This window comes from Ascaphus truei, chromosome 15 (genome assembly GCF_040206685.1).
Source record: "Ascaphus truei isolate aAscTru1 chromosome 15, aAscTru1.hap1, whole genome shotgun sequence".
NCBI lineage: Eukaryota > Metazoa > Chordata > Amphibia > Anura > Ascaphidae > Ascaphus > Ascaphus truei.
Genome location: NC_134497.1, coordinates 20,930,394 through 20,947,142, shown reverse-complemented (window position 1 = coordinate 20,947,142; position 16,749 = coordinate 20,930,394). Strand labels below are relative to the sequence as shown.

Below are 16,749 nucleotides of genomic sequence, written 5' to 3'. Positions count from 1 at the left end.
GCTTGCGATCTTTATATGTCTGGCTAATCACCCCTCCAGAATTACTTTGCAAGCAGAGAACAGAAGATTAAGTACAATTTACCTGTAGATTTAATGCCGGATACACAGAAAGACATTAGGTAAAGATTGTACAAACCATGCCAAGCTTCTGTTTTCCAGGGAAAAGTTAAAGGTTAAAAAACATTTTTGGAACTGTCAATCAGCGACATTGAACCTCTTAAATAGGAGCGGGCGTTCTGTTCCCTGAGGTTACCGTGTATCCTCACAGCTAATTATATCCAGAAGCAACGTCCCTTCTACATGTCATCAGCATAGAGTTACCGTCACGTTATTGTAGCAGAACGCTGCGTTATCTCCCAATAACGTGACGGAAACTTTGTTTTAGTGTTACTCCCATCCAGACCCTATAACTCCCAATAACGTGACGGTAAGTATGTCTTAGTGTTACTCCCATCCAGTCCCTATAACTCCCAATAACGTGACAGTAAGTATGTCTTAGTGTTACTCCCATCCAGTCCCTATAACTCCCAATAACGTGACGGTAAGTATGTCTTAGTGTTACTCCCATCCAGTCCCTATAACTCCCAATAACGTGACGGTAAGTATGTGTTAGTGTTACTCCCATCCAGACCCTATAACTCCCAATAACGTGATGGTAAGTATGTCTTAGTGTTACTCCCATCCAGACCCTATAACTCCCAATAACGTGACGGTAAGTATGTCTTAGTGTTACTCCCATCCAGTCCCTATAACTCCCAATAACGTGACGGTAAGTATGTGTTAGTGTTACTCCCATCCAGTCCCTATAACTCCCAATAACGTGACGGTAAGTATGTCTTAGTGTTACTCCCATCCAGTCCCTATAACTCCCAATAACATGACGGTAAGTATGTCTTAGTGTTACTCCCATCCAGTCCCTATAACTTCCAATAACGTGCCAGTAAGTATGTCTTAGTGTTACTCCCATCCAGTCCCTATAACTTCCAATAACGTGACGGTAAGTATGTCTTAGTGTTACTCCCATCCAGTCCCTATAACTTCCAATAACGTGACGGTAAGTATGTCTTAGTGTTACTCCCATCCAGTCCCTATAACTTCCAGTAATGTGACAGTAAGTATGTCTTAGTGTTACTCCCATCCAGACCCTATATCTTCCAATAACGTGACGGTAATTATGTCTTAGTGTTACTCCCATCCAGGCCCTATAACTCCCAATAACATGACGGTAAGTATGTCTTAGTGTTACTCCCATCCAGGCCCTATAACTTCCAATAACGTGACAGTAAGTATGTCTTACTGTTACTCCCATCCAGTCCCTATAACTCCCAATAACGTGACGGTAATTATGTCTTAGTGTTACTCCCATCCAGGCCCTATAACTTCCAATAACGTGACAGTAAGTATGTCTTACTGTTACTCCCATCCAGTCCCTATAACTCCCAATAACGTGACGGTAAGTATGTCTTAGTGTTACTCCCATCCAGTCCCTATAACTTCCAATAATGTGACGGTAAGTATGTCTTAGTGTTACTCCCATCCAGACCCTATATCTTCCAATAACGTGACGGTAAGTATGTCTTAGTGTTACTCCCATACAGTCCCTATAACTTCCAATAACGTGACGGTAAGTATGTCTTAGTGTTACTCCCATCCAGGCCCTATAACTTCCAATAACGTGACAGTAAGTATGTCTTAGTGTTACTCACATCCAGACCCTATAACTTCCAATAACGTGATGGTAATTATGTCTTAGTGTTACTCCCATCCAGACCCTATAACTCCCAATAACATGACGGTAAGTATGTCTTAGTGTTACTCCGATCCAGACCCTATAACTCCCAATAACATGACGGTAAGTATGTCTTAGTGTTACTCCGATCCAGACCCTATAACTTCCAATATGTATAGTTCATCTGATCTCCTTTAGAGCCGGGTAAGGAGGGTTACACATCCTCCAGACCCTATAAAAACCTGTCAGTGTCTGGATGTGAGTAACGCCACGGTTAGGTATGACCTCACTAACGTCACGTTAAGTCCCCGCGTTACACTTAAAGGACTTTTAGTTTATACGCCTGTCACGGGAGACCAGGTTTATCAACACATTTATACCGGGATCATATGATTGAGCAAAACAAGGAGGTAAAATAAATTGTAATTTATTTCAGGAAAAGACAAACACACAATGTAATACAATTTACACTAAAAATACACTTACTTTGGAAATCTGGGGTAACGCAAACTGCCTCTCCTAGTTGTAGGGGCTTATGACCAAGCTTACCCTAGTAACCGTTACTAAACAAACAGCACAATAATCCAGGCAGCTTTTCCTTCAAGCAGCCTCTTCCTGCTGGAGACTTGTAACTGGACACTTAGCCCTGAGAATCTTAGATGACTTACTCAGCGCTTGGAATTCTTGTAACACACATGGAATCACACCTCTGGGATGGTGACTAGCTGTCTTATACACTTTGGGACTGGCAGTCCCACAGCTTGTCCACCAACCCCCGGCATGGGAATTTCATCGCTGACCAATTACACACTTTGCCAGGTTTGTGAAAGCTGGCACCTATGGCTTCAGAAAAGTAAGAGGGCATGTGCACAGATCGCCATCTTGCTCACTTACTATTCTAAGACCCCCACAGGCTCAATGCCCGAAAGTCTGGGGCAGGTGACAACTGCCCAGGATAGCTCACACTTAACTTGGCTATCCTGCCCATCTGGCTGCTCACACCTACGGCACAAGTGTTACTTTGATCTATGGGACTTCCAGGAGACAACCTGGCACCAAAACCTGGGGTGGCCAGGAGTTCTCCTTTGATCCCGAAATGAAAAGACCCGGCCTTATGTAACATGTATAAAGTACAACATATTTTCTTAAAACACTGCTGCTCAATAAAATATTCTTCTGTACACGCTTCTGTTACAATATGTTACAGCCTTTCGGTGTATGGAGATAGCGTGTAAGATAACCTGCTTCCTTTACACCGGCCTGTATCCCTTACACACCGCAAGGCAACACATGCACAATACACGGGTTCAAGAGCTAGCACTCTAAGACCCCAAAACTCAGTTCAGGGGCAACCAAGTGGGCTTAACCTTTATTAGTGGTAACCCCCTCACCGTCACAACGCCATGTTATGATACCGCCTCATTTGCATATCACCTGCATGCCATTATCCCTAACGGCGGTTATAGTTACCGCTACGTTCTATACGGGAGAAACCGCGGCGTACCGGGCCGTTATTGTGCTTTGAAGATACCGCGTTAGTCTGAACGTGAAGCTAATTTAGGACACTGTTGCGTTGGTTAAAAACGTTTTGTGGATTTGGGCCAATATCTTAATAAAAATCCCATCCCTGCATCCTTATCTTAACCTCCCTTGGGCCATTCTTGGGGAAGAAAGTCCCTTTTTAAATCTCTTGCTGACCGGGTTAAAACAGCATGGCAGATAGCATCAGGCGAAGCTTGTAGTGCCAGGCTGGTGATGTCATTGCCCTCACTTGGCAGAGACAAGCATTCGACCCGCACAGCTGATATTACTTAGCAGTCAGTAGAGACGGGGAGAGGCTTTTTGACCCATTGACTGCCGGGGCGTTGAGTCTGATTCTGAACCCTCATGTCCCCTCAAAGTCAGGATGTGAAGAAGACAGAGCCCCAGCGGGTTGGACGGAGGTGTAACCGGAGATCCCAGAAGTCTGTCTGTCTCTCCCCTATGGACTCTTATTCGGGGATACTTACCACTGGTAAGGGCCCAGCCTTCCAACATCACTGACATGGTGTTGGGAGCTGACCTGCTGCCCCCCAGCTGATACAGGAGGTCCTGCACCTGGCTTCTATGTTCTGTGCCTAATGAATACTTGTGAGCTAAATTGTCTCCTGTCCCCATTGGTTAACGCTTGGATCCTTCAGCCAGTTAGACCAAGTTGTGTGTGTATGTGAGTGTGTCTGTCTCTCTGAGTGTGTGTGTCTGTCTCTCTGAGTATGTGTCTGAGTCTGTCTCTCTGAGTATGTGTGTCTGTGTCTGTCTCTCTAAGTATGTGTCTGTGTCTGTCTCTCTGAGTATGTGTGTCTGTGTCTGTCTCTCTGAGTATGTGTCTGTGTCTGTCTCTCTGAGTATGTGTATGTGTCTGTGTCTGTCTCTCTGAGTGTGTGTGTCTGTCTCTCTGAGTATGTGTGTTTGTGTCTGTCTCTGAGTATGTGTCTGTGTCTGTCTCTCTGAGTATGTGTGTCTGTTTCTGTCTCTCTGAGTATGTGTCTCTGTCTGTCTCTCTGAGTATGTGTCTCTGTCTGTCTCTCTGAGTGTGTGTGTCTGTCTCTCTGAGTATGTGTCTGTGTATATGTCTATATTAGTGTATGTGGTTGTTTTTGTGTGTGTGTCTGAATGTGTGAAGTGTGTATATATTTTAATCATATTATATAACATATGTATGTGTTAGTTTTGACAAAATACAAAAGCAGTATTAGCAGAAAACCTATTGACATTTCTTATACAAGCCCACACAAAAATCTGATATATTTTTATAAGGGGAACATGTACTTCATGTGTGTATCTAGGTATATATAATATAGGTATATAGAAATACATACAGCATTAAGGGCTATAGTAACTAGCAGTGCTAAGTCATAGGGCACCTTCCCTTTTACATAACTGAGACGTAAGTTACGTTATGTGTTAGCACGGCTTAGTAAATATGGCCCTAAATGTGTATAGAGCAGACATTAAGGAGCTAGCTCTTATAGGACATAGCACCTACATCCCGTGGAAGTGTGAAGGCCATGCTCTTGAATACCAGAGGTGACAAAAAAACATGTTAACACCTAATAAATAACCCCACGGTGCCACACTGCCCCCATTGTACCGCGCTGCGGAATATGTTGGCGCTTTACAACTAAACGATCATAATAAGAAATCAGGACCCCACTATTCAAATATTTGCATGTCTGACATTCGAGTGCATGCTGAGCTCCCCCATAAATTATTTGCAAATGGAACATTCCAAACGCTTTATCCACCCTGAACCAATCGGAACCCTTCCTATATGAAATGACAGAACCCTTTGTTGAAGGAAGAGTTCTGATTGGTCAGTCAATATGTTTGCCGCCCTACTGGGTGCTGGCTGGTTAACTCACTCACAGCCAACAGGGGGGTGGGGGTAATGCATTGCGGCAGCAAAAGTGGCTAATTCTGTGTTTCTGTGTCTGTAATAGGTTTGCCGGTGGAAGCCGACACTCAGTGGCTAACTCAGATCAACAGGTTGCAACAGCTGATCGATCATCTGGAGGGCACGGTAAGACGATGCGTGTGTCGGTAAGATGATGCGTGTGTATCAGTAAGACGATGCGTGTGTCGGTAAGACGATGCGTGTGTATCTGTAAGACGAAGCGTGTGTCGGTAAGACGATGCGTGTGTGTCGGTAAGATGATGCGTGTGTATCAGTAAGACGATGCGTGTGTATCAGTAAGATGAAGCGTGTGTCGGTAAGACGATGCGTGTGTCGGTAAGACGATGCGTGTGTCGGTAAGACGATGCGTGTGTCGCTAAGAGGATGCGTGTGTCGGTAAGACGATGCGTGTGTGTCGCTAAGAGGATGCGTGTGTCGGTAAGACGATGCGTGTGTCGGTAAGATGATGCGTGTGTATCAGTAAGACGATGCGTGTGTCGGTAAGACGATGCGTGTGTATCTGTAAGACGAAGCGTGTGTCGGTAAGACGATGCGTGTGTGTCGGTAAGATGATGCGTGTGTATCAGTAAGACGATGCTTGTGTATCAGTAAGACGAAGCGTGTGTCGGTAAGACGATGCGTGTGTCGGTAAGACGAAGTGTGTGTATCAGTAAGACGATGCGTGTGTCGGTAAGACGATGCGTGTGTCGGTAAGACGATGCGTGTGTCGCAAAGAGGATGCGTGTGTGTCGGTAAGACGATGCGTGTGTGTCGGTAAGACGATGCGTGTGTCGGTAAGACGATGCGTGTGTCGCTAAGAGGATGCGTGTGTCGGTAAGACGATGCATGTGTGTCGCTAAGAGGATGCGTGTGTCGGTAAGACGATGCGTGTGTGTCGGTAAGACGATGCGTGTGCCGGTAAGATTATGCTTGTTTTGGTAAAACGATGCATGTGTCGGTAAGATTATGTGTGTTTTGGTAAAACGATGCGTGTCGGTAAGATTATGCGTGTATTTGTAAGACGATGCGTGTGTCGTAAGATTATGCATGTTTTGGTAAAACGATTAGTGTGTCGGTAAGACGATGCGTGTGTGTCGCTAAGAGGATGCGTGTGTCGGTAAGACGATGCGTGTGTGTCGGTAAGACGATGCATGTGCCGGTAAGATTATGCTTGTTTTGGTAAAACGATGCATGTGTCGGTAAGATTATGTGTGTTTTGGTAAAACGATGCGTGTCGGTAAGATTATGCATGTTTTGGTAAAACGATTAGTGTGTCGGTAAGACGATGCATGTGTCTTTAAGACGATGCGTGTGTTTCAGTTAAACGATGCGTGTATTGGTAAGACGATGCATGTGTCGCTAAGAGGATGCGTGTGTCGGTAAGACGATGCGTGTGTGTCGGTAAAACGATGCGTGTGTGTTGGTAAGACAATGCATGTGTTGCTAAGAGGATGCGTGTGTCGGTAAGACGATGCGTGTTTTGGTATGACGATGCGTGTGCCGGTAAGATTATCCTTTTTTGGTAAAACGATGCATGTATCGATAAGATTATGCGTGTTTTGGTAAAACGATGTGTCATAAGATTATGCGTATTTTGGTAAAACGATGTGTCGGTAAGATTATGCATGTTTTGGTAAAACGATTAGTGTGTCGGTAAGACGATGCATGTGTCTTTAAGACGATGCGTGTGTTTCAGTTAAACGATGCGTGTATTGGTAAGACGATGCATGTGTCGCTAAGAGGATGCGTGTGTCGGTAAGACGATGCGTGTGTGTCGGTAAAACGATGCGTGTGTGTTGGTAAGACAATGCATGTGTTGCTAAGAGGATGCGTGTGTCGGTAAGACGATGCGTGTTTTGGTATGACGATGCGTGTGCCGGTAAGATTATCCTTTTTTGGTAAAACGATGCATGTATCAATAAGACGATGCGTGTGTGTCGGTAAGATGATGCGTGTGTATCAGTAAGACGATGCGTGTGTATCAGTAAGATGAAGCGTGTGTCGGTAAGACGATGCGTGTGTCGGTAAGACGATGCGTGTGTCGGTAAGACGATGCGTGTGTCGCTAAGAGGATGCGTGTGTCGGTAAGACGATGCGTGTGTGTCGCTAAGAGGATGCGTGTGTCGGTAAGACGATGCGTGTGTCGGTAAGATGATGCGTGTGTATCAGTAAGACGATGCGTGTGTCGGTAAGACGATGCGTGTGTATCTGTAAGACGAAGCGTGTGTCGGTAAGACGATGCGTGTGTGTCGGTAAGATGATGCGTGTGTATCAGTAAGACGATGCTTGTGTATCAGTAAGACGAAGCGTGTGTCGGTAAGACGATGCGTGTGTCGGTAAGACGAAGTGTGTGTATCAGTAAGACGATGCGTGTGTCGGTAAGACGATGCGTGTGTCGGTAAGACGATGCGTGTGTCGCAAAGAGGATGCGTGTGTGTCGGTAAGACGATGCGTGTGTGTCGGTAAGACGATGCGTGTGTCGGTAAGACGATGCGTGTGTCGCTAAGAGGATGCGTGTGTCGGTAAGACGATGCATGTGTGTCGCTAAGAGGATGCGTGTGTCGGTAAGACGATGCGTGTGTGTCGGTAAGACGATGCGTGTGCCGGTAAGATTATGCTTGTTTTGGTAAAACGATGCATGTGTCGGTAAGATTATGTGTGTTTTGGTAAAACGATGCGTGTCGGTAAGATTATGCGTGTATTTGTAAGACGATGCGTGTGTCGTAAGATTATGCATGTTTTGGTAAAACGATTAGTGTGTCGGTAAGACGATGCGTGTGTGTCGCTAAGAGGATGCGTGTGTCGGTAAGACGATGCGTGTGTGTCGGTAAGACGATGCATGTGCCGGTAAGATTATGCTTGTTTTGGTAAAACGATGCATGTGTCGGTAAGATTATGTGTGTTTTGGTAAAACGATGCGTGTCGGTAAGATTATGCATGTTTTGGTAAAACGATTAGTGTGTCGGTAAGACGATGCATGTGTCTTTAAGACGATGCGTGTGTTTCAGTTAAACGATGCGTGTATTGGTAAGACGATGCATGTGTCGCTAAGAGGATGCGTGTGTCGGTAAGACGATGCGTGTGTGTCGGTAAAACGATGCGTGTGTGTTGGTAAGACAATGCATGTGTTGCTAAGAGGATGCGTGTGTCGGTAAGACGATGCGTGTTTTGGTATGACGATGCGTGTGCCGGTAAGATTATCCTTTTTTGGTAAAACGATGCATGTATCGATAAGATTATGCGTGTTTTGGTAAAACGATGTGTCATAAGATTATGCGTATTTTGGTAAAACGATGTGTCGGTAAGATTATGCATGTTTTGGTAAAACGATTAGTGTGTCGGTAAGACGATGCATGTGTCTTTAAGACGATGCGTGTGTTTCAGTTAAACGATGCGTGTATTGGTAAGACGATGCATGTGTCGCTAAGAGGATGCGTGTGTCGGTAAGACGATGCGTGTGTGTCGGTAAAACGATGCGTGTGTGTTGGTAAGACAATGCATGTGTTGCTAAGAGGATGCGTGTGTCGGTAAGACGATGCGTGTTTTGGTATGACGATGCGTGTGCCGGTAAGATTATCCTTTTTTGGTAAAACGATGCATGTATCGATAAGATTATGCGTGTTTTGGTAAAACGATGTGTCATAAGATTATGCGTATTTTGGTAAAACGATGTGTCGGTAAGATTATGCGTGTTTTGGTAAAACGATGTGTCGGTAAGATTATGCGTGTTTTGGTAAAACGATGTGTCGGTAAGATTATGCGTGTTTTGGTAAAACGAGGTGTCGTAAAATTATGCGTGTTTTGGTAAAACGATGTGTCGGCAAGATTATGCGTGTTTTGGTAAGACGATGCGTGTATCGGTAAGATTATGCATGTTTTGGTAAAACGATGCGTGTGTCGGTAAGACGATGCGTGTGTCTTTAAAAGGATGCGTGTGTGTCGGTAAGACGATGCGTGTGTGTCGGTAAGAGGATGCGTGTGTCTTTAAAAGGATGCGTGTGTGTCGGTAAAATGATGCGTGTGTGTCGGTAAGACGATGCGTGTGTGTCGGTAAGACGATGCGTGTGTGTCAGTAAGACGATGCGTGTGCCGGTAAGATTATGCTTGTTTTGGTAAAATGATGCATGTGTCTGTAAGATTATGCGTGTTTTTGTAAGACGATGCGTGTGTCGTAAGATTATGCATGTTTTGGTAAAACGATGAGTGTGTCGGTAAGACGATGCATGTGTCTTTAAGACGATGCGTGTGTGTCAGTTAAACGATGCGTGTATTGGTAAGACGATGCATGTGTCGCTAAGAGGATGCGTGTGTCGGTAAGACGATGCGTGTGTGTCGGTAAAACGATGCGTGTGTGTTGGTAAGACAATGCATGTGTTGCTAAGAGGATGCGTGTGTCGGTAAGACGATGCGTGTTTTGGTAAGATTATCCTTTTTTTGGTAAAACGATGCATGTATCGGTAATATTATATGTGTTTTGGTAAAACGATGTGTCGGTAAGATTATGCGTGTTTTGGTAAAACGATGTGTCATAAGATTATGCGTGTTTTGGTAAAACAATGTGTCGGTAAGATTATGCATGTTTTGGTAAAACGATGTGTCGGTAAGATTATGCGTGTTTTGGTAAGACGATGCGTGTATCGGTAAGATTATGCATGTTTTGGTAAAACGATGCGTGTGTCGGTAAGACGATGCGTGTGTCTTTAAAAGGATGCGTGTGTGTCGGTAAGACGATGCGTGTGTGTCGGTAAGGCGATGCGTGTGCCGGTAAGATTATGCTTGTTTTGGTAAAATGATGCATGTGTCGGTAAGATTATGCGTGTTTTGGTAAATCAATGCGTTGTGGTAAGATTATGCGTGTTTTTGTAAGACGATGAGTGTGTCGGTAAGACGATGCATGTGTCTTTAAGACGATGCGTGTGTGTCAGTTAAACGATACGTGTGTTGGTAAAATGATGCATGTGTCGCTAAGAGGATGCGTGTGTTGGTAAGACGATGCATGTTTTGGTAAGACGATGCGTGTGCCGGTAAGATTATGATTTTTTTGGTAAAACGATGCATGTATCGGTAAGATTATATGTGTTTTGATAAAACGATGTGTCATAAGATTATGCGTGTTTTTGTAAGACGATGAGTGTGTCGGTAAGACGATGCATGTGTCTTTAAGACGATGCGTGTGTGTCAGTTAAACGATACGTGTGTTGGTAAAATGATGCATGTGTCGCTAAGAGGATGCGTGTGTTGGTAAGACGATGCATGTTTTGGTAAGACGATGCGTGTGCCGGTAAGATTATGATTTTTTTGGTAAAACGATGCATGTATCGGTAAGATTATATGTGTTTTGATAAAACGATGTGTCATAAGATTATGCGTGTTTTGGTAAAACGATGTGTCGGTAAGATTATGCGTATTTTGGTAAAACGATGTGTCGTAAGATTATGCGTGTTTTGGTAAAACGATGTATCGGTAAGATTATGCGTGTTTTGGTAAGACGATGCGATTATCAGTAAGATTATGCATGTTTTGGTAAAACGATGCGTGTGTCGGTAAGACGATGCGTGTGTCTTTAAGAGGATGCGTGTGTGTCGGTAAGGCAATGCGTGTGTATCGGTAAGACGATGCGTGTGTGTCGGTAAGATGATGTGTGTGTGTCGGTAAGACGATGCGTGTGTGTCGGTAAGATGATGTGTGTGTGTCGGTAAGACGATGCGTGTGTGTCGGTAAGATGATGTGTGTGTGTCGGTAAGACGATGCGTGTGTGTCGGTAAGGCGAAGCATGTGTGTGTAGGTAAGCCGATGTGTGTGTCGGTTAGACGATGTGTGTGTAGGTAAGCCGATGTGTGTGTCGGTAAGGCGATGCGTGTGTATGTAGGTAAGACAATGTGTGTGTGTGTGTCGGTAAGACGAGGCAGGTGTCGGTAAGACGATGCGGGTGTCGGTAAGACGATGCGGGTGTCGGTAAGACGATGCGGGTGTCGGTAAGACGATGCGGGTGTCGGTAAGACGATGCGGGTGTCGGTAAGACGATGCGGGTGTCGGTAAGACGATGCGGGTGTCGGTAAGACGATGCGGGTGTCGGTAAGACGATGCGGGTGTCGGTAAGACGATGCGGGTGTCTTTAAGAGGATGCGTGTGTGTCGGTAAGACGATGCGGGTGTCGGTAAGACGATGCGGGTGTCGGTAAGACGATGCGGGTGTCGGTAAGACGATGCGGGTGTCGGTAAGACGATGCGGGTGTCGGTAAGACGATGCATGTGTCTTTAAGAGGATGCGTGTGTGTCGGTAAGACGATGCGTGTGTGTCGGTAAGACGATGCGTGTGTCGGTAAGACGATGCGGGTGTCGGTAAGACGATGCGTGTGTGTCGGTAAGACGATGCGTGTGTGTCGGTAAGACGATGCGGGTGTCGGTAAGACGATGCGGGTGTCGGTAAGACGATGCGGGTGTCGGTAAGACGATGCGGGTGTCGGTAAGACGATGCGGGTGTCGGTAAGACGATGCGGGTGTCGGTAAGACGATGCGGGTGTCGGTAAGACGATGCGGGTGTCGGTAAGACGATGCGGGTGTCGGTAAGACGATGCGGGTGTTGGTAAGACGATGCATGTGTCTTTAAGAGGATGCGTGTGTGTCGGTAAGACGATGCGTGTGTGTCGGTAAGACGATGCGTGTGTCGGTAAGACGATGCGGGTATCGGTAAGACGATGCGTGTGTGTCGGTAAGACGATGCGTGTGTGTCGGTAAGACGATGCGGGTGTCGGTAAGACGATGCGGGTGTCGGTAAGACGATGCGGGTGTCGGTAAGACGATGCGGGTGTCGGTAAGACGATGCGGGTGTCGGTAAGACGATGCGGGTGTCGGTAAGACGATGCGGGTGTCGGTAAGACGATGCGGGTGTCGGTAAGACGATGCGGGTGTCGGTAAGACGATGCGGGTGTGTCGGTAAGACGATGCGTGTGTCGGTAAGACGATGCGGGTGTCGGTAAGACGATGCGTGTGTGTCGGTAAGACGATGCGTGTGTGTCGGTAAGACGATGCGGGTGTCGGTAAGACGATGCGGGTGTCGGTAAGACGATGCGGGTGTCGGTAAGACGATGCGGGTGTCGGTAAGACGATGCGGGTGTCGGTAAGACGATGCGGGTGTCGGTAAGACGATGCGGGTGTCGGTAAGACGATGCGGGTGTCGGTAAGACGATGCGGGTGTCGGTAAGACGATGCGGGTGTCGGTAAGACGATGCGGGTGTCGGTAAGACGATGCGGGTGTCGGTAAGACGATGCGGGTGTCGGTAAGACGATGCGGGTGTCGGTAAGACGATGCGTGTGTGTCGGTAAGACGATGCGGGTGTCGGTAAGACGATGCGGGTGTCGGTAAGACGATGCGGGTGTCGGTAAGACGATGCATGTGCCGGTAAGATTATGCTTGTTTTGGTAAAACGATGCATGTGTCGGTAAGATTATGTGTGTTTTGGTAAAACGATGCGTGTCGGTAAGATTATGCGTGTATTTGTAAGACGATGCGTGTGTCGTAAGATTATGCATGTTTTGGTAAAACGATTAGTGTATTGGTAAGACGATGCATGTGTCGCTAAGAGGATGCGTGTGTCGGTAAGACGATGCGTGTGTGTCGGTAAAACGATGCGTGTGTGTTGGTAAGACAATGCATGTGTTGCTAAGAGGATGCGTGTGTCGGTAAGACGATGCGTGTTTTGGTATGACGATGCGTGTGCCGGTAAGATTATCCTTTTTTGGTAAAACGATGCATGTATCGATAAGATTATGCGTGTTTTGGTAAAACGATGTGTCATAAGATTATGCGTATTTTGGTAAAACGATGTGTCGGTAAGATTATGCGTGTTTTGGTAAAACGATGTGTCGGTAAGATTATGCGTGTTTTGGTAAAACGATGTGTCGGTAAGATTATGCGTGTTTTGGTAAAACGAGGTGTCGTAAAATTATGCGTGTTTTGGTAAAACGATGTGTCGGCAAGATTATGCGTGTTTTGGTAAGACGATGCGTGTATCGGTAAGATTATGCATGTTTTGGTAAAACGATGCGTGTGTCGGTAAGACGATGCGTGTGTCTTTAAAAGGATGCGTTTGTGTCGGTAAGACGATGCGTGTGTGTCGGTAAGAGGATGCGTGTGTCTTTAAAAGGATGCGTGTGTGTCGGTAAAATGATGCGTGTGTGTCGGTAAGACGATGCGTGTGTGTCGGTAAGACGATGCGTGTGTGTCAGTAAGACGATGCGTGTGCCGGTAAGATTATGCTTGTTTTGGTAAAATGATGCATGTGTCTGTAAGATTATGCGTGTTTTTGTAAGACGATGCGTGTGTCGTAAGATTATGCATGTTTTGGTAAAACGATGAGTGTGTCGGTAAGACGATGCATGTGTCTTTAAGACGATGCGTGTGTGTCAGTTAAACGATGCGTGTATTGGTAAGACGATGCATGTGTCGCTAAGAGGATGCGTGTGTCGGTAAGACGATGCGTGTGTGTCGGTAAAACGATGCGTGTGTGTTGGTAAGACAATGCATGTGTTGCTAAGAGGATGCGTGTGTCGGTAAGACGATGCGTGTGTGTCGGTAAAACGATGCGTGTGTGTTGGTAAGACAATGCATGTGTTGCTAAGAGGATGCGTGTGTCGGTAAGACGATGCGTGTTTTGGTATGACGATGCGTGTGCCGGTAAGATTATCCTTTTTTGGTAAAACGATGCATGTATCGATAAGATTATGCGTGTTTTGGTAAAACGATGTGTCATAAGATTATGCGTATTTTGGTAAAACGATGTGTCGGTAAGATTATGCGTGTTTTGGTAAAACGATGTGTCGGTAAGATTATGCGTGTTTTGGTAAAACGATGTGTCGGTAAGATTATGCGTGTTTTGGTAAAACGAGGTGTCGTAAAATTATGCGTGTTTTGGTAAAACGATGTGTCGGCAAGATTATGCGTGTTTTGGTAAGACGATGCGTGTATCGGTAAGATTATGCATGTTTTGGTAAAACGATGCGTGTGTCGGTAAGACGATGCGTGTGTCTTTAAAAGGATGCGTTTGTGTCGGTAAGACGATGCGTGTGTGTCGGTAAGAGGATGCGTGTGTCTTTAAAAGGATGCGTGTGTGTCGGTAAGACGATGCGTGTGTGTCGGTAAGACGATGCGTGTGTGTCGGTAAGACGATGCGTGTGTGTCAGTAAGACGATGCGTGTGCCGGTAAGATTATGCTTGTTTTGGTAAAATGATGCATGTGTCTGTAAGATTATGCGTGTTTTTGTAAGACGATGCGTGTGTCGTAAGATTATGCATGTTTTGGTAAAACGATGAGTGTGTCGGTAAGACGATGCATGTGTCTTTAAGACGATGCGTGTGTGTCAGTTAAACGATGCGTGTATTGGTAAGACGATGCATGTGTCGCTAAGAGGATGCGTGTGTCGGTAAGACGATGCGTGTGTGTCGGTAAAACGATGCGTGTGTGTTGGTAAGACAATGCATGTGTTGCTAAGAGGATGCGTGTGTCGGTAAGACGATGCGTGTTTTGGTAAGATTATCCTTTTTTTGGTAAAACGATGCATGTATCGGTAATATTATATGTGTTTTGGTAAAACGATGTGTCGGTAAGATTATGCGTGTTTTGGTAAAACGATGTGTCATAAGATTATGCGTGTTTTGGTAAAACAATGTGTCGGTAAGATTATGCATGTTTTGGTAAAACGATGTGTCGGTAAGATTATGCGTGTTTTGGTAAGACGATGCGTGTATCGGTAAGATTATGCATGTTTTGGTAAAACGATGCGTGTGTCGGTAAGGCGATGCGTGTGTCTTTAAAAGGATGCGTGTGTGTCGGTAAGACGATGCGTGTGTGTCGGTAAGGCGATGCGTGTGCCGGTAAGATTATGCTTGTTTTGGTAAAATGATGCATGTGTCGGTAAGATTATGCGTGTTTTGGTAAATCAATGCGTTGTGGTAAGATTATGCGTGTTTTTGTAAGACGATGAGTGTGTCGGTAAGACGATGCATGTGTCTTTAAGACGATGCGTGTGTGTCAGTTAAACGATACGTGTGTTGGTAAAATGATGCATGTGTCGCTAAGAGGATGCGTGTGTTGGTAAGACGATGCATGTTTTGGTAAGACGATGCGTGTGCCGGTAAGATTATGATTTTTTTGGTAAAACGATGCATGTATCGGTAAGATTATATGTGTTTTGATAAAACGATGTGTCATAAGATTATGCGTGTTTTTGTAAGACGATGAGTGTGTCGGTAAGACGATGCATGTGTCTTTAAGACGATGCGTGTGTGTCAGTTAAACGATACGTGTGTTGGTAAAATGATGCATGTGTCGCTAAGAGGATGCGTGTGTTGGTAAGACGATGCATGTTTTGGTAAGACGATGCGTGTGCCGGTAAGATTATGATTTTTTTGGTAAAACGATGCATGTATCGGTAAGATTATATGTGTTTTGATAAAACGATGTGTCATAAGATTATGCGTGTTTTGGTAAAACGATGTGTCATAAGATTATGCGTGTTTTGGTAAAACGATGTGTCGGTAAGATTATGCGTATTTTGGTAAAACGATGTGTCGTAAGATTATGCGTGTTTTGGTAAAACGATGTATCGGTAAGATTATGCGTGTTTTGGTAAGACGATGCGATTATCAGTAAGATTATGCATGTTTTGGTAAAACGATGCGTGTGTCGGTAAGACGATGCGTGTGTCTTTAAGAGGATGCGTGTGTGTCGGTAAGGCAATGCGTGTGTATCGGTAAGACGATGCGTGTGTGTCGGTAAGATGATGTGTGTGTGTCGGTAAGACGATGCGTGTGTGTCGGTAAGATGATGCGTGTGTGTCGGTAAGACGATGTAAGCCGATGTGTGTGTGTGTGTCGGTAAGACGAGGCAGGTGTCGGTAAGACGATGCGGGTGTCGGTAAGACGATGCGGGTGTCGGTAAGACGATGCGGGTGTCGGTAAGACGATGCGGGTGTCGGTAAGACGATGCGGGTGTCGGTAAGACGATGCGGGTGTCGGTAAGACGATGCGTGTGTGTCTTTAAGAGGATGCGTGTGTGTCGGTAAGACGATGCGTGTGTGTCGGTAAGACGATGCGTGTGTCGGTAAGACGATGCGTGTGTCGGTAAGACGATGCGGGTGTCGGTAAGATGATGCGTGTGTGTCGGTAAGACGATGCGTGTGTGTCGGTAAGACGATGCGGGTGTCGGTAAGACGACGCGGGTGTCGGTAAGACGACGCGGGTGTCGGTAAGACGACGCGGGTGTCGGTAAGACGACGCGGGTGTCGGTAAGACGACGCGGGTGTCGGTAAGACGACGCGGGTGTCGGTAAGACGACGCGGGTGTCGGTAAGACGACGCGGGTGTCGGTAAGACGACGCGGGTGTCGGTAAGACGACGCGGGTGTCGGTAAGACGACGCGGGTGTCGGTAAGACGACGCGGGTGTCGGTAAGACGACGCGGGTGTCGGTAAGACGACGCGGGTGTCGGTAAGACGACGCGGGTGTCGGTAAGACGACGCGGGTGTCGGTAAGACGATGCGTGTGTGTCGGTAAGACGATGCGTGTGTGTCGGTAAGACGATGCGGGTGT

At 46.0% G+C, this 16,749-nt stretch overlaps 1 protein-coding gene across 2 annotated transcripts in view; it reads left to right on the top strand.

The window, feature by feature from the left end:
• NECAB3 (N-terminal EF-hand calcium binding protein 3) overlaps positions 1–16,749 on the top strand; it is a 118,787-nt gene that overhangs the window by 70,070 nt on the left and 31,968 nt on the right. For both annotated transcript variants that reach the window (XM_075571918.1, XM_075571917.1), the window contains exons 7-8: positions 3,631–3,743; positions 5,209–5,288. In XM_075571918.1, the coding sequence (XP_075428033.1) occupies positions 3,631–3,743; positions 5,209–5,288 (193 nt within the window). The remainder of the gene's footprint in view (positions 1–3,630; positions 3,744–5,208; positions 5,289–16,749) is intronic.